The sequence below is a fragment of the Phocoena sinus genome, chromosome 18 (genome assembly GCF_008692025.1).
Source record: "Phocoena sinus isolate mPhoSin1 chromosome 18, mPhoSin1.pri, whole genome shotgun sequence".
Classification (NCBI taxonomy): domain Eukaryota; kingdom Metazoa; phylum Chordata; class Mammalia; order Artiodactyla; family Phocoenidae; genus Phocoena; species Phocoena sinus.
The window spans coordinates 25,445,457-25,464,195 of record NC_045780.1 but is presented as its reverse complement, the minus strand read 5'-3'; the positions used below and the strand labels follow the sequence as shown (position 1 = coordinate 25,464,195).

General features: G+C 42.8%; 1 protein-coding gene across 1 annotated transcript; it reads right to left on the bottom strand.

The window, feature by feature from the left end:
* Positions 1–13,389: 13,389 nt before the first annotated feature.
* On the bottom strand, positions 13,390–18,363 carry LOC116743315 (kelch repeat and BTB domain-containing protein 6). Its single transcript, XM_032611699.1, has one exon. It carries the CDS (start codon positions 17,960–17,962, stop codon positions 15,866–15,868), a length of 2,097 nt encoding a protein of 698 aa, XP_032467590.1. The 5' UTR covers positions 17,963–18,363; the 3' UTR covers positions 13,390–15,865.
* Positions 18,364–18,739: the final 376 nt, after the last annotated feature.

Genomic DNA, 18,739 nt, shown 5'->3' with positions numbered 1-18,739 from the left:
AAAGAAATTAACATAATTCCATTCATAACCACATCAAAAAGAATAAAATACTTAGGAATAAGTTCAAGAAAATAAGTGCAAAATATGTACTCTGAAAACTACAAATCATTGCTGAAAGAAACTGAAGAATATCTAAATAAGTGAAGGATAGCCCATGTTCACAAATTGGAAAACTTAATGGTGTTAAGATAGAAATATTCAACAAATTGATCTAGATGCAACACATCATTATCAAAATCCTTAGCTGATCCTAAAATTCATATGGAAATGCAAGGAATTACAAATAGCCAAAACAGTCTTGAAATAGAAGAACCAAGTTAGAGGACTCACACTTCCTGATTTCCAAACTTACCACAGAGCTACAGAAATCAGGACTAAGTATGGTGCTGGCAAAAGGGAGACACATAAATTACTGAAACAGAATTGAGACTCCAGAAATAAACCTTTACTTTTATGGTCATCTGAATTTTAACAAGGGTGCCAAGCCCATTCAATGGGGGAAAGAATAGTCTTTTCCACAAGTGGTCCTGGAATCATTCAATATCCCCATGTAAAAAGAATGAAGTAGACCCCTTCATAATACCATACACACAAATTAATTCAAAATGGAGCATATACAGCAACCCCACTCCCGGGCATATACTGAGACAAAACTATAATTCAAAAAGATACACGCACCCTTATCTTCATAGCAGCACTATTCACAATAGCCAAGAAATGGAAACAACCTAAATGTCCATGAACAGAAGAATGGATAAAGAAGATGTGGTATGTAAGTATGTATATATACACACACACACAATGGAATATTTTTTATATATATATATATATAATATACACACACAGTGGAATACACAAACAATGAAATACTACTCAGCCATAAAAAAGAATGAAATAATGCCATTTGCAGCTACGTGGATGGACCTAGAGATTATCATACTAAGTGAAGTAGGTCAGAAAGAGAAAGACAAATATCATATATTATTTATATGTGGAATCTAAAATATGACACAAATGAACTTATCTATGAAACAGAAACAGACTCACAGACATAGAGAACAGACTTGTTGCCAAGGGGGAGGGGGAAGGGGCAGGGAGGGCTTGGGAGTTTGGGATTAGCAAATGCAAACGATTATATATAGAATGGATAAACAACAAAGTCCTACTACATAGCACAGGGAACTATATTCAGTATCCTGTGATAAACCATAATGGGAAAGAATATGAAAAAGAATGTATATATATTTATAACAATCACTTTGCTGTACAGCAGAAATTAACACAACATTGTAAATCACCTATACTTCAATAAAATAAAATTTTTAAAAATGGATCAGAGAGCTCCCCTGGTGGCGCAGTGGTGGAGAATCCGCCTGCCAATGCAGGGGACACGGGTTCGTGCCCTGGTCCAGGAAGATCCCACATGCCGTGGAGCGGCTAGGCCCGTGAGCCATGGTCGCTGGGCCTGTGCGTCCGGAGCCTGTGCTCCGCAATGGGAGAGGCCACAACAGTGAGAGGCTCGCGTACCGCAAAAAAAAAAAAAGATCAGAAACCTAAATGTAAAGCTATAAAACTTTTGGAGAAGAAAATGTAGGAATAAATCTTTATGACCTAAGGATAGGGCTTTCCCTTCTTAGACATAATGCCAAAAGCACAAGAAAGAAAAAATAGATTGATTGAGTTTCAGAAAAATTAAAACCTTTTGTGCTTCAAAGGACACTATCAAGAGAGGTACTTCCCTGGCAGTCCAGTGGTTAAGACTCCACACTCCCAATGCAGGGTGTGGGTTTGATCCCTGGTCGGGGAACTAGGATCCTGCATGCTACACTGTGAGGCCAAAAAAGAAAAAAATAAAAAGAAGAAGAAGAAAGTGAAAAGATAACCCATGAGGTACTAGTTTTCTGGGGCTGCCATAACAAAACACCCCAGCCAGGATGGCCTCAAAAACAGAAATTAACTTTCTCACAGTTTGGGATCGAGGTGCCAGCAGGTTTGGTTTTCTCTGGGGCCTGTCTCCTTGGCTTGCAGATGGCTGCCTTCTCTCTGTATCCTCACCTGGTCTTTCCTTGTGCATGTGCATCCCTGCTGTTTCTTTGCGTGTCCTGATCTCCTTATATTATAAAGACACCAGTCAGATTGGATTAGGAGGGCCTAATCCAATCTTTTTAACTGAATTTCCTCTTTCAAGGCCCTATTTCCAAATACAGTCACATTCTGAGGTACTGGGGATTAAGCTTTCAAATATACATTTTAGAGGGACACTATTCAGTCCATAACAGTTCACCATCTGGACCCCCAAATTCATGTATGTCCCACATGCAAAAGACATTCATCCCCATCCCAACAGCTCAAAAGTCTTAACCCATTCTGGCATCCGCGTGAAGTCCCAAGTTTCAACTAAGTATAATCTAAATCAAGTGTGGAGGACTTCCCTGGTGGCGCAGGGGTTAAGAATCTGCCTGCCAATGCAGGGGATGTGGGTTCGAGCCCTGTTCCGGGAAGATCCCACATGCTGCAGAGCAACTAAGCCCGTGCGCTGCAACTACTGAGCCTGAGTACCACAACTACTGAAGCCCTCTCGCGTCCAGAGCCCGTGCTCCGCAACAAGAGAAGCCACCGCAATGAGAAGCCTGCACACCGCGACGAAGAGTAGCCCCCGCTCGCCGCAACTACAGAAAGCCCGCGCACAGCAACAAAGACCTAACGCAGCCAAAAATAAATAAATAAATAAATATTAATAAATAAATCAAGTGTGGGAGAGACTTGAGGTTTGATTCATTCTGAGGCAAAAATCCCTCTTAAGCTGTGAACCTGTAAAAGCAAATTATCTGCTTCCAAAATACAATGGTGGGACAGGCATACAATGGACATTCCTAGTCCAAGAGGAAGAAACTGGAAAGAAGAAAGGGGTCATGGGTCCCAAGCAAGCCCAAAACTTAGCAGGAAAAATTCCCTGATTTTAAAGCTCAAGAATAATATTCTTTGGCTTGATACTCTGACCTCAGGCCCACTGAAGTAGTGGCCCTACCCCCAACTCCCCCTGCCCAGGCTCCAGGGAGCAGCTCCAGCCCTGAGGCCCTGGGCAGCCTGTCCTGCTGAAACTCAGGGACCCTGTGGGAGTGGCAGCCCTCCCAGTCTCAGAATCACCCTCAGGGTCATTCTTCCCTTTTCTTGAAAGATAAGGCATGTTCACAGAGAACAGCTCTGTCATCCCCTCTGTCGAATCCCAGAAGTTCAATAGCCTTCCTCCGTTTTGTCCCTTTCCTGGCCTCTGCTGAAATGGCTGATTAGATCCAGGACTCACAGCCATAATCTCTTTATCAAGTGATTGTTCTGCTATACCCTTGATGTTCTCTCTGGAACATGCTTTCTCAATTTTTTGCAATAAGGATAGGCTGAGAACTCTCCAAATCTTCACTTTCTGGTTTCTTTTTGCTTAACATTTCCTTCTTCAGTTTCTCTCCTCTCACATTTTACTACAAGCAACAAGGAAAACCTAAGTCTCACCTTGAATCCTTTGCTTAGAAATCTCCTCAGCTGAACATCCAAGTTCATCACTCAAAGTTCTACCTTCCACAAAATACTAGAACACGATTCAGCTAAGTTCTTTGCCACTTTATAACAAAGATCAGCTTCCCTCCAATGCCATATCACGTTCCTTATTTCCATCTGAGGTCTTGAAACCAAGCAGCACCCTGTGGGGCTACTGGCGAAGCCTTTCCATGTCCCCCGTTTCTTGTTTGTAGGGAACAGACTCCAGCCTCCATGACTTTCCCTGAGTCCCAAAAGGCAGATTCAAACAGCTGCTAATCAGGGAAGGGAGGGGATGCAAAGACAAGGGAGGAGCAGTCAAGAAACAAGAGTGCAGCCTCGGGGCAGGGTCCTGGTTCCCACCTCAATGGACGCACATAACAATATCTTTAAGCCCTTTACAGAACTAAAACCCCCAACAAATGGAAGATGTCAGGATTCTTCATTCCAGAGAAGACCACCTGAGGCCAGATTAAAGCAACCAGAGAAGCTCATCAAAAGATTAACTGAGGGCTTCCCTGGTGGCGCAGTGGTTGAGAGTCCGCTTAACTGAGGGGTTCCCTGGTGGCGCAGTGGTTGAGAGTCCGCCTGCTGATGCAGGGGACACGGGTTCGTGCCCCGGTCCAGGAGGATGCCACATGCCGTGGAGCGGCTAGGCCCGTGAGCCATGGCCGCTGAGCCTGCGCATCCGGAGCCTGTGCTCCGCAATGGGAGAAGCCACAAGAGTGAGAGGCCCGCATACCGCAAAAACAAACAAACAAAAAAAGATTACCTGAGACCAGATTACTGGAGTGCAGGCCCTGCACACACCCTAGTTTTATCAACCCCACCCTTGAATCACTGCTATAAAACTCCTCACCAGGACTTCCCTGGTGGCGCAGTGGTTAAGAATCCGCCTGCCAATGCAGGGGACATGGGTTCAATCCCTGGTCTGGGAAGATCCCACATGCCGTGGAGCGACTAAGCCCATGCGCCACAACTACTGAGCCTGCGCTCTAAAGCCCGCGTGCCACAATTACTGAACCTGTGAGCCACAACTACTGAAGCCTGCGTGCCTAGAGCCTGTGCTCCGCAACAAAGAGAAGCCACCACAGTGAGAAGCCTGCGCACCGCAACAAAAAGTAGTCCCCGTTCACTGCAACTAGAGAAAAGCCCGCACACAGCAACGAAGACACAACGCAGCCAAAAATAAATAAATTAAAAAATAAAAAATTAAACTCCTCACCAAATCTTCCTGGGTGGGGACACACAGTTTTCAAGGGCAGAAGCCTGCTGTGTCCTCCTTTGTCTGGCAAAGCAATAAAGCTCTTCTTTTCTACTTCACCCAAAACTCTGTCTCCAAGAGTCAATTCGGCACCGGTGTACAGAGACTGAGTTTTCGGCATTAGTCTCACCAGAAGCAACTTTAACAGCCATATTTCTACCAATAGTTTCCTCGAGGCAACCTAGGCTTTTTCTAACATGCGCTCAAAATTCTTCCAGCCTCTACCCATTACCCAGTTCCAAAGCCACTTCTACATTTTTAAGCATTTAAAACAGCAGCACCTCAGTTCCAGTATCAAAATCTATATTAGTTTGGAAGGCTGCCATAACAAAATACCACAGCAAGGATGGCCTAGACAACAGAAATGTCTTTTCTCACAATTCTGGAGGCTAGAGGTCCAAGTGCCAGCAAGTTTGGTTTCTTCTGAGGCCTCTCCCCTTGGCTTGCAGATGGCCACCATTGTAATGTATCCTCACATGGACTTTCCTCTGTGCACACGTATCCCTGGTGTTTTTGTATGTGTCCTAATCAACTCTTTTTATAAGGACACCAGTCAGATTGGATTAGGGTCCATCCTGGGTGTGGGTCTCATTTTAACTTAATTACCTCCATAAAGGCCCTATCCTCAAATACAGACACAAAATGAGGTACTGGGGGATTAGGGCTGCAACATATGAATTGTGAGGAGAACAGAAGTCAGCCTATAACACATAGAATGCAATAAAATATGTGCAAATCATATATCTGATAAGGCAGTGGTATCCATAATATACTAAGAACTCTTACAACTTAATAAAAAGACAACCCAGTTGAACAATGAGCAATACATCTGAGAAGACATTTCTCTAAACAGGATATACATTTGGTCAAGAAGCACATGGAAAAATGCTCAACATCATCAGCCGTTTGATGCCAGGGAAATGCAAATCAAAACCACAATGAGAATGTACTTCATACCTACTAGGATGGCTATAATAAAAAAGAGAGAAAAATAACAATTGTTAACGTGGAGAAATTGGAACCTTCTTACATTGCTGAAAGGATTGCAAAATGATGCAGCAGCTTTGGAAAAGCCTGGCACTTTCTCAAAAAGGTAAACATATATGCCCAAGAGAACTGAAAGTATATGTCCACACAAAAACTTGTAGGTGAATGTTCATAGCAGCATGACTCATAATAGCCAAAAAGTGGAAAAAGCCCTAATGTCCATCTATTGAGAGTGTATAGTAAAATATGGTACGTCCAAATAATGGCATATATAATGGCATATCATCAGGCCATAAAAAGGAACGAAGTACTGATACACGCCACAGCATGGGTGAACCTTGAAACCACTATGCTAAGTAAAAGAAGCCAGACACGAAAGACCACATTTTGTATGATATGATTTCATTGGTATGAAATGTTCATAGAGACAGAAGGTAGATTATTGGTTGCCTAGGTCTTGGAGAAGGGGGTGAAGTTGAGGGAAAATGGGAAACGACTGCTAATGGACACAGGGTTTCTTTTTAAAGTGATGGAAAAAAAATTTTAATTGTAATGATGGTTGTACAACTCTGAATATACAAAAACCATTAAATTATGTTATAAGTAGGGGAATTATACAGCATGTGAATTATATCTCAATAAAACTATTAAAATACAGAGGATTACATACAAAATCGTTTTAAAATATAGTTATCAAAATATTTTTAAGTATAAGACAGTATCTTACGTTTTCTCTTTGCTGAAATTCTCACTTTGTTCATGCATTGTTCTCCTGACCTTGTAAGCATTTTTATTACCATTACTTTGAGCACTTTATCAGGTAAGTCATTATCTTCATTTCATTAAGGTCTTTTTTCTGGGGTTGTATCTGGTTCTTTTGTTTGGAAAATATTCCTCTGTTTCTTAATTTTCTTTGACTCTCTGTGTTGGTTTCTGTGCATCAGATAAAACAGCCACCTCTCCCAGTTTTGTTTTTTTTTGTTTGTTTGTTTGGTTTTTTTTTGGTCGCTCAGCCTGTGGGATCTTAGTTTCCTGACCAGGGATTGAACCCGGAACCCGAGCAGTGGAAGCACGGAGTCCTAACCACTGGACTGCCAGGGAATTCCCCCTCTCCCAGTTTAGAAAGAGTAGCCTTGTGTTAGAGATGAATCTTGCCATTCGGCATGGCTTGAGCTCCTGATTGCCTCTCAAACTTTTTTTTTTTAATTTATTTATTTTTGGCTGCTTTGGGTCTTCGTTGTGGTGCATGGGCTTCTCATTGTGGTGGCTTCTCTTGTTGCGGAGCATGGGCTCTAGGATGCACAGGCTCAGTAGTTGTGGCACAAGGGCTTAGTTGCTCCGCGGCATGTGGGATCTTCCCGGGCCAGGGCTCGAACCTGTGTCCCCTGCATTGGCAGGAGGATTCTAAACCACTGCGCCACCAGGGAAGTCCCATCTCTCAAACTTCTGTGCTTATCCAAATCACAGTCCTTATTCTTGGTGGCTTCTAGCAGATTCGGTTGTGCCAAGACCCATTATTGTTCCAAAGGCATGGGAAATGCCCACGCACCCGTTCAGGCTCCCAAACGACTACTAATTGCGTGTCCCTTCAGGTCCCCAGTGCAGGCTAATTGGAAGCCTGACCTTCAGGCAGCAACTGGGAAAGGCAGGATGTTAGCTCTACAGTCCAGCCCCTATCAAAGGGAAACCAGGAGCTGGGTATTTGAGCCTATTCACTCTGTGCTGAGCCAGAGGGAATCACTGCTGGGAACACTTGTGCACCCATATAAAAATGCCTCTTTGTTCTCTGTGGTCTCAGGGGACTCATAACTGCTGAGCCCCGTCATCATCCAGAGCTAGGAGATTTAGGACCAGTCCCTCAGCTTGTAGCCATAGAAGGTGGGGCGCTAGATATGTTGACAAACTCTTTTCACAGCGTATCTGGAGACTTGGCTTTATGGCCGGGGTGAGCTAGGCGGGGAGAAGGCACAGGAAGGAGAATGCACATGCCCGTTCAGACCCTCACATGATGACTAATTATACGCCTTGTCAGCTCTCAGGTATGGGCTAATTCGAAGCCCAAACCTTGGGCAGAAGCTGGAAAATTATGCAAATACCTTCCAGGGAGAAACTGAGAGCCTTGCATTTTTGTCTGTTCTCTCTGTGTTGAGCCTGCTGACATTTCTGTATCAAACTGCCCCTTGGTTTAATGGGGCTCCAGGGTAGTTGTGGAAGCTGGGCCCTGTTGGCTTCCAGAGCAAGGTGGCTTGGCAGCCAGTCCTTCAGGTGGCAGCCAGATAAGTTGCGGTGCTGGATGTGTGGACAAGCTCCTTCCAGAGAGAAGCTGGAGACTTGTTTGTATTGTTGGAGCAAGCTTTAGAGAGCAAGCAGGGGGACTGCCCAGGGCTCCTTCAGTCTCCTGGGAGAATCCCAGTCAACATCCATACACAAGCTGATTAGAAGCTGGACCTTCAGGCAGTAGCTGGGAAAGTATGCAGTAAAGCTCCTTTCAGGGAGAAACTAGAGGAGGAGTGTTTTTGCCTGTCCCCTCTGTGCTGAGCCCGGGGAGGGGAATAGCCATGGAAGTACCTGAGTACCCATTTGACATCACTCCTTTTTTAAATGTGGTCCTGGAGGACTTGCAAATGACAAGTCTGGCTGGTTGGTTCCCCAAGGCTCCCCAAGCTATGTGATTTGGGATGCAGGCCCTTGGGTGGCACCCTTCGAATTTGTGGCACTTGATACATGGTCCAAACTCTTCACTCCCAAGGGAAAAATTGGGCACCGGGGCTCCCTCCTGAATGCAAAAGCTCTATTTTCTATTTGTAAGTTAATGTATCAATATTACGGATTTTGTATATTTGTTTCTTGATAGTTTGGTTAATCTGACTCAGTACCCAAATCCAACCAAATCAAGGTGCAGTAATTATTGAATACCCTAACTTCTAAAGAAGAGAACTAGATTTGGGAATTGGTGATTTTGTCAAGAATTGTTGCAAGATCTGTGTGGCTGGACATCTGATCCTGCCCTGGAGAATCCTTCCCTTCCACTGGGCCATTTTCAATTTTTACAATAGGCAGATACCTAGGTTTAGCTGTCTCAAAGTTTTGACATCTCAGCTAATGTGTAGGATTCAGAGCTTATTTAAAAGAGTAACAGTGCATGGAGATTTCTAGAAGACTAAAATGAAGTTCTTAAAAATATGTTAATCAGACTGATTCACTTTGTTATAAAGCAGAAACTAACACATCATTGTAAAGCAATTATACTCCAATAAAGATGTTAAAAACATATATATATGTTAATCAAAATACTCCAGGTGTTCAGGTACCCAAATCTGCAGTCTTGACACTATGGAGGATACCATCCCTCCTTATCTTTCTCTTTGTCTTCCTGACAATATCCCCATTGTATATTATTTGTTGAAGATGGTTGCATGTACTAAAGTGTTACTGCTTTTATAATGTCAAAGCCCAGGAGGTAAGCTAAATGCAGTATCACTTCTTTTAAATAAAGTTATGGGACAGTTTCCTGATGGGTATCACAACTGTATGTATGACAAAAGCATTAGAACTGCACAGAGAAAGGGTGTAGTGAAGTATTTTTCATAGGATCTACTTGGAACTAGGTGGTAACTGACTCTCCATACTGCATGTGACCAAAACCTACAGAAAAGAAAATACAGCATAACATACATGTAAAATCCCATTAAGGTATCCATCATTAGAAAATAGACTCTGCTGGGAATTCCCTGGCAGTCCAGTGTTTAGGACTCTGCGCTCTCCACTGCTGAGGGCCTGGGTTCCTTCTCTGGTCAGGGAACTAAGATCCCACAAGCCACGCAGCCAAAAACAATAAAAAAAAGAAGACTCTGCCTTTTAAAAACTACAATCATGCCTTGTTGAATGGGCCAGAAAAACCCTGTTTTATTGAACTGATAATGAGTTTTCGATGATGACTAACCCAGTTTAATAAAACTCTTCTCAATTCTTGCCATGAAAATATGAATGGAAGGAAGAATGAGGTTGGAAAAGACCTCATTTTGAAACTTTTCCAAGCAAATCTCAATTTTTGCAAGGCTATTATCATTTGCTAACTTAACATGAAATTTAAGAAACAAGCAAGGACTGGGAATTCCCTGGTGGTCCGGTGGTTAGAACTTCGCGCTTCCACTGCAGGGGGAAACAGGTTCGATCCCTGGTGGGGAACTAAGATCAGGGAGGGAGGGACGGAGGGACGGAGGGACGGAGGGACGGAGGAAGGAAGAAACAAGGAGAAAAAGAAACTATTTAAGCTGTAACAGAGCTTTTTTAGAGTTTGTCTTGTAGCAATTAACTTTCAAAACTTCCTTAACAACTTGGTCAGAACACCCAAGTGAATTCACAGGTGCTTATGGAAAGGTGGAGAACTTGGAGGAAATATGAAAGGGTTGAGAGGAGAGATGTGAGTCATACTGCTTAATTTCCCCTAGCCTTTGTTGATTTGAACAGATTTGTCTCTGTTCTAATTCTTTGCCATCTTTATAAAAGATAGAGAAATATATAGTGTCAGAAATGTGATTTATAATAGCATCATTACTCCATAATTGAAAACACTGCGTGTTTGGTTGTCTAGGAGAATATGCCCATCAGAAATAACCTGTAGCTCTGGAGGCCAGTGGGTTGCTATGACAACCGGACAAAAGAGTTTAATAATAGCTCTCCCTCATAGCTGGAAAATTGACAAAAAGATGAGAGCTCTGAATGCAAGTGTTTCTCATATAAATGCAAACAAGCACGAAATACATTTCTTTCTTTGTTCAACAAACATTTATGGAATGCGGATGATGTGCCCGGCACTATGTTAGGAGCTGTGGAAAAGACAGACGTGATTCCTCCGCGAAGAGTGCACAGTTTAGTTCAGGAGACATATACTAAAGAGTAAACAGATCAATACATGGAATAATGCCAGCATGTGAGGAGGCCGTACAGGAAAGTAATGGGAGTGGGATACTAAACAAGCAGTATCTAGTACAGAATATGGAGAAGAACCCAGTCACAGCATATATCAAAAATCTTGTCTTTAGACAAGAAATGAAATAGAGAATGGAGTCATATTCTTCATTCATGTACTAATAGAAATACAACTACGAACACAAGTATTACTTACTCTTCACTTGCGGGCGGACGTTAGGGTTCCATGTGAAAATCAGGTTGTTTGAGTCTTTTTAAAATAAGTATGGCTATCTGTAATGAAAATTATGATGATAAAAGTTATATACTTGACAGAAGCAATTACTCAAAATGTTCTCTGGCAGCTGTTTTGAAGTTTTCACAAACACAAAAAGTGACACTATACGTGTATATTGCACGAACTATGATTAACCTGAAGTCAGTATAAGAATTCAGAAAAAAAAAAAAAAAGAATTCAGCAAGAAACTAAGTTTTGAATAGACTATTGTGGTTAATTGGTCTGGGCTTCAACAGAGGGGGAGAGGAGCAGCTTATATTCACACAGCACTGCAAAGATGATCCAGGCACAGAAAATGCTACAATGCTGCTGAACAGCCTATTTTGCTCTAAGAAATGTCCAGTTTTCATCATTACTCTATAATTGATATCTCACATTTTAATTAGAAGCAACGTTTGCTGTTTAAGATAATTAATACTGCCATTGATTACACAGAGCCATTTTTCAGTACTCTTTTCCTTCCTTTTAGGAAGTTGGAACATTCTACGATATAATGCCAATATAAGACTGGCCCATGATGTAGGGTACCAGTACACACTGAGCCTAGAAGGCTTTATTTAATCAAAACAAGATGAAGTGCCCTTGCCTCTTCTGTACAGAGAGGCAGCGGGAACCCAGGGAGCTCTCTGAGTGTTTCTGGGGTAGGACAGAGGCCTAGCCATCTTGCCTTGACTGCAGTAACTGCTGGGATGGTGTTATCACTCTGGCCGCCATGTGACAAAACCTGGCCTGACAGATGGTGTGATAGAGACTGCTGTTTAACCTAATAGCCTTTTCCCTCATTCTGTAAGAAGGAACCCTTGAAGTTTAACTAGATACATGTTGACCCAGAACAAAGACTACCTCTCCTAGGCACTCTTGCTGCTAGGTATGTCCATGTAGTTAAGATCTGTCCAGTGTCATGCAACTGAAGCAATGCTCACGACTTCCCTCACAGGGAAGGGTCATGTCCTCCCCTCCCCCTTCCTCCCCTTTTAATGGCTGGAATGTGGACACAAGGTTGAACCAGCTTGGACCATGTGGGTTGGGACAACACCCCAAGGGTAGCAGAACAAGAAAACAGAAAAGCCTGGGTGCCAGTCAACTTTCTAGATGAGGGATAACACAACAGATTGGACTTTCACATGAGAAATTTCATATGAGAAACTTACTTATACAATTACAGGTCTCCATTACATACATCCGCCCCTATATTCTAATCAACGCACAAAATGAGGGAACACATTGCCCCATGATATCTTCTCTGTACAAAGAAAGCCCTGAGGACATTGAGACCCTGGATCAGGCTGTACCTGAAGTGAGCACCACAGCTGAATTTTTCAGTTACAGTATGCGAAAGCAAAATTCTATTCTATTTTCTTAAGATGATCTAAATTAAGGTGATATTAATTTATCTGAGAGTGCTGGCTCTTCTTTTTCTTCAAGGCACAAACATATCTGTTTTGGAAGAAATACTTTGCCTGACATTTACATAGTCCTTTTAAACTAGTTTTCCTACAATTAATGAATAGTTTGCCCAAAAGAATATTCCTGATTGATATAGTGGGTCTGAGCAGCAATTTTAGCTTTAGAGGTGAGAATGAAAAATGGTGACTCCAATATAGACAGGTGACTCCCCACAGACTAGGCTGCTTTAGGACAAAATGTCTCAGATATGGATGGAATGTTATACAACAGTATCTGTTTCCTACTCTCCCTGTGCCTTGGACCATGTTGAGTCCTCAAGGTTAAAGATGTGAGGAATGGAAGTTTGATGAAACAGATAAGAATGACAAAGGGCGCAGAGTAAAGGAGGGGGGCCCTTCCCCCTATCCTGCACAAACCTATGCCTCCATGGTACTCTGAGGTTTGGCAACTTCTGTGAACAGTGTCTTTTGCTTTTTATTATTATTAAAAAAAACAATTGGTTTGTATACATTGAACCCTCTAGTTGGTTCTAAAAATGACACTGATTCTTTTAGGTTTCTACTGATAGTCACATTTTCTACAAGTAAGGTTGCTTCCTCATACTTCCCTGCTTTATCATATTTGCTCTAACAAATGTTCCTTTAAAGTTAGTTAGAATGATGAAAGGGTTAAAGGTTTTACGCGGGTATGGGGAGGAGAGACTGTCACAAGTGCTCTTATCTTGAGTCTGATGAGCTTCAGAAGTAGTCATACTTTTATAATTTCAGGGATGTTATGACACCGGCCTTTTTCTTGGAAGTAGATCAAAAGTGTTCCCCAGATTCTCAACAAGATCAGGTACAAATATTTCTACTTTACCCTTTTGGAAATCCTAACTCCACTTATGGTTTGAACTTAAAAGAATTTTTAAAAATTGGGGTCCTTTGAGCTTTTCAGACTACAGGGACAGATACGAAAGATAATTAACATCATTCTAAATCTTACGAATAGCAGTCCTACAAACATATTTATTAAAAGATGTGCTGATTAATTGGAAAACAGAGACAAGGGTACTTTCCAGTCAAGAAGGGATTTCAACACTGCTAGTTGTCATTCACTGTACAAGCAAGGGTTTTATACATTTAACAGAAACAATGAATTAAAAAATCAGAAAGTCTAGATTCTAGTATGTTTTATTTGTAACTAATCACATACAAATCACTTATCCGTAAAATAATGATTAACAACTATTCTCTAATTCACAAATATAGCACGAAACCAAATTCTTCCCAAGAAAATCTCTTTGTAAACCAAGATATTACTACTATTTCGCTTAGGCCTTAACTTAAAGGTTGAAAATGACAATTGGAGAATCTGTCTTTTATCAATCAGTTGCACACCTTAATTCTGCAGAAGGATAGTCTGGTTGAGATCACCACTGTTCTATTTCAACCCGACAAAGGAAAAAGCTATCAACAAGAAGTTCCTGGTGAAGAAAAAGTTGGCCAAAAAAATAACCCTATTGAGAAACAGCTTTGTGTTAAGGACAGTGCCGAAAACAACCTTGATGTCAAATGGAACAAAACTGAGCCTCAGGCAACTAAAAGCATGTCTGTCCTTCTGAAGGAACACATACTGGTAGGATAAGCAAGCATCTTATTTCACTAAAAATGTTGAACAGGAATGTCTTGTAGAATCTTCAAACAGCCCATCAAAATGGCTAAGAAATATCTTTAAAAAAAAAAACAACCTTTTACGTCTTCCCCTCTGTTTTCATCCTATGGTATTTCAATAAAAAATCCAGTTCCCTACCAGAAAGAGCACATTCCTCTGTACTCTGCCCGGGTGTAAGAAATGTTAGCACGCTGTCACTAGAGAATAAACACAGAAGAGGAATTATCATGTCACTGAATGAAGATTCAGGGAGATAATTCTGATTGTGTGTAGAAAAAGTTATACACCATAAACATCTGGTCACTTATCATGTATATGTATCAATAACAACTATATCTAATAAACCCTCAAGAGGTAAGCACTTATGTTTTCATGTATTTAACAATGTAAGTCTTGTGTGATTTATTCTCTATTTCTGGACTTTCTTTCCCTTACATATGCTGACAGAAACAAAGACTGGAGCATGGTTCATAGAGAAACACAGAACAGATACAAATACCATAATAAAATAGCCTTGTACACCACTGCATAGAGAAATATTTTAGACGAAATATACTTTCACTACTGGCCCCAAATGCTATCATCCACTTATGTTATTGAACTGTAAACTTTTAATAGAAAAATACCTTTAAGCTGATAATAACATTTAGTGACTTACAAAACTGACAGAATTTTTCAATGCTACACAAAACAGTTCTATACACAACTTAGAGTTTGAAAATTCTTTGCTGGCACTTGATCTTATAGTTGACAGACACAATAACTACTGATTTCAATAAAATACTGTTCTTAACTAATACATACTTTCAAAACCAATATTACTCACAAAACAGTAAAGAATAATCACATCTTGTTGACAAATCTTCTAAGATAAACACCAAAACTGTACAGCCAAAATATTTTAAGAATCACATAAACTTTTTAGGACAGTGGATAAAAATTTTCACAATCATGTCCAGTGAAAAAAGGATTATTCCTCTGATTCAGTGAAGCATGTATCAAGTATAGATTTAAAATATGAACCTACAAAGCAAGTTACTGGGTTTTTTTTTTTTTTAAAGGTTTTTAGATGATTGGTGACACTACTAGAATGGAATTTTTTTAGATGGAAAATTGGTCACTATTTGCAAATACACGTTATATTACAGATTTAAAACTGAAATTTCTTTTCAAACAGTAGAATCCTGTTTTTTTGTTTTTACTTTCAGTGAGCTTATGACCATTCTATATATTATCACAAATGAAATCACCGTTCAGTCACATTAAACATATGTATTTTTTTTTTCACAAAAGAGGAGAAAACTGAACTAAAACTTAGCAGACTATATGTGTTAGAACACATTTTGTAAAAACCCACTAGTTTAAAGTTTTGGAAATCTTCTACACTGTTCTGAAGGAAAATATATGCTTTCCAACCCTCTCTAATAATTCCTAACCAATCAGTTTTTCTATTGTAGAAATTAAAATTCAAGTTGAAGTATTTGTGGCACAAGACAGAATGTAAGATTTAATAATAGAAGACTATTGATTACAACTAACTTATATTGTCATCAAACATAAACATACTAAACAATCAACACTGGACTTTTAGAACAGTAAATTATTAAATAGGTTGATTTCTTTTAATGTTTAAATTCTGTAACATTAAATTACGTTAGTATTTCAAACAATACCCTTTCTAAACCAAACCTGAAATTAACTTTTTTTTTTTTTTCCAGCAAAACGAAAGGGTCTCTTTAAGATACCTTCCAAAGCAGTAAAAACACCTTAGTGTTTCAGCTTATCTATAACACACTCTGCTGACCCTGCACATTTCACTGAGGGGCTACCTGAACCCACAAATCATCATCAGATAAAGAACTTGAACTTCCTGACTCAGAGTCCAGCTCACTGAATCCACCTAAATCCCACTCAGTGCTAGATTCACTGGGCACTTCTTCCTCCTCAGTGAGAAAACTCTGACCAGGTTCAAGGCAGGAAGGATAAACGCGAGCTGAGAGGCAAAAAAAGTTAGAATCAAACTGGAACAGGCCTAATGTGGTACCTATATTAATCCACTGGTCACCCCTAATATCATATTCATACACGGTCACCCGGTTCTTTTTCCACTGCGGGGTGCGTGAGGTGATCAGCAACAGTTTTTGGCCGTGATTGATAATCCGGTAGTTGTTAGTCTCTGACACCAAGGGAATGTTATTAATCTGCCTCCACTCTCCCCTGACTGGATTGTACACCTTCATGACAGGGATGTCGCAGATGCAATAGATCTCATCATTGAAGACACAGGCTTCCTGAAAATCATTGCGCTTCAGAGAAACACACTTCAGCCACATATTGTGGCTGGGATCAAAGCAGAACATGCGCTTACTATTGAGAGCGTAAAGATAGTTCTGAATTACCATCAGATCGAAGGAAATAAAAGAATGGGGCAGTGGAGCCACCAGTGCCCACTGGTTCCTCTGGACACTGTAGCACTCCACCTCCTTCAGTTTAATGCCGGTAATAGGGTCTCGCCCACCCAAAATGTAAATGTAGCCATTGAGGTACGCCACATCCATGCCCTCACGGCAGAGCAGGCGGTCAGCAAGTTGCTGCCAGCTATTCTGGGCTGGTTTATACACCCAGAGGTCTTTCCTGGGCTGGGCGGCCAGATAGATGTCATGGTCTGGAGAGACACAGACAGCTAAGGTGGTCACAGTCCTAGTGTGAGCAAGGCAGGTCAAAGGTGATGGCACTTTGTAAATGTCCCCCGAGTATGGGTCACAGCACAGAAAGGGATCTCTGGGATGCCCAAAGAAGATCACCATCTTCTTGGCATACACACCCAGCCTCTGGGGTGGATTTTCTGCCACCGATACAACAGAGCTGCTGCTGCAGCCGCCGCCGCCGCCACCACCAGCGCCACTAACGACACTGCTAACGCCGCCGCCGCCGCCGCTGCTGCTGCTGCCACCGCTGCTGCTCTCTGGCTTTGGCACCAGAGACTTGCACAACGTGTCACCATATCGCATCTGCCGGGCCCCTTCAACAAGGTCCAGACAGTACTTCTTCACCATGGTGTTGGTCAACAGCCCCTCCAGGTAATTCCGATCTTCATCGGTGAAGTGTGTCCAGCGGACACACTTGAAGACTTCTGCAGCGCTGGGACCCCGCTCCTTGGGAGCCGCCTCCAACCACTGCACCGCCACGTGGCACACGGTCTGCTCATGCTCGATGTTTAGGCTGTCCAGGCGCAGGACAGTCAGAAGTTGGGCCAGGGTCAGATCTGCCAGAGACTCCTCCCGAATCGAACTCATCTGGCTGAGCTGCTTGAAGTTGTGGGCTATAAACGACTGGGCCTGTGATCGCAGCTTGCGATGGCCAAACGCGTCGGCGAACTTGAAGATGGCCGTGCAGTTGGCCAGGTCAAGACGGCGGGCTAGGAAGGAGGCACAGGCTTCACGCACATACTCGAGCTGCAGCATGTCGGAGGCGGCGTACAGGCGCTCCACGTTGGATTCACTCAGAGACACACGACCCGTGTAGCAGTAATCGACCAGCACCTCGAAGGACTCGGCATCCACATCGTGCATGGTCACGTTCGTCTGGTGACTCTCGTACATGCCGCCGGTGAACATGCTCTTGAAGTAAGGACACGCGGCAGCCAGCACGTTACGGTTGCAGGGGAAGAGGCGGCCCGTGCCAGGCCCACTGCCAGGCGTGACCACCTCAATGGTCACATCACAGAGCAGCCGCGCGTCGTAGAAAGACTTGAGCTGAGCCAGCAGGGCTGCGGAATGGGCCGTGTCCTTCAGCTCCTCCGGGCCCGTGAAAAAAGCTGAAACCGTGGGTTTGTGAACCCTTTTGGGCCGCTTCCCGCCGCGGGGACTGGCAAGGCGGCGAGAGCGCGAAGCTTCTTCCCGGGACTGCATGGTGGAGATGCTGGCGGAGAGCTGAGGACGAGTACGGGTGCAAGGACCGGGCTCTGGCGCCTCCTCACCCTCTGCTCGCTGACGCTAAGACCGCGGTGTCTCCGGAGAGACTGCAGCACGGGTCCATTTATTTAAGTCAACCCTAAGCCGCGGTGCCGCCTCCCTCGACCGCGTAGACCGCGTCCGACTCACCCGTTTCCAGTTCCACGCCCTTTCTCCGCCTCAACTCGCCCTCACAGGACCTACTGGCTGGAACCGAGCGATCCACCACCGCCGCGCTGGCAACACCAGTAGGCGTCCAGGAGAACTACGGCTCCCAGGTTACCTTTCGCGCCTCGAGGCACGCCGGGGCCCTCCGGACTCTGCGGCATAGGCTGCGGCACCAGCTGCGGCACGGGCTGCGGCACGGTAGCCGCTTTGCATGTTGGGAGTAGTAGTAGCCGCAACAACATCGCGAGATTGTCGGCTGTTCATTGTTTCGGATGACGGAGTTAGAAATCGCTATTTCTCTTCTATTCGGTGTTATGGTTTCGAACTTTGGGTGTGGAATTCAGTTTAGATACCCGTTCTAGTGTTTATCAGTTGTTTGACTTCTCAGAGTTCTTGTTTTTGAAAACGTTAATAGTAATAGTATTTCATAGCGTGTGACGACTGAACTAAATTGCATAGGTGATATACCTCTAAACGTAGGCTGGATATACTTGCTCTCAGTAAATATTTGTTGATTAGTAGAATAACATACTTATACGTAGTACCCATAATATAAAGGTTCAATAA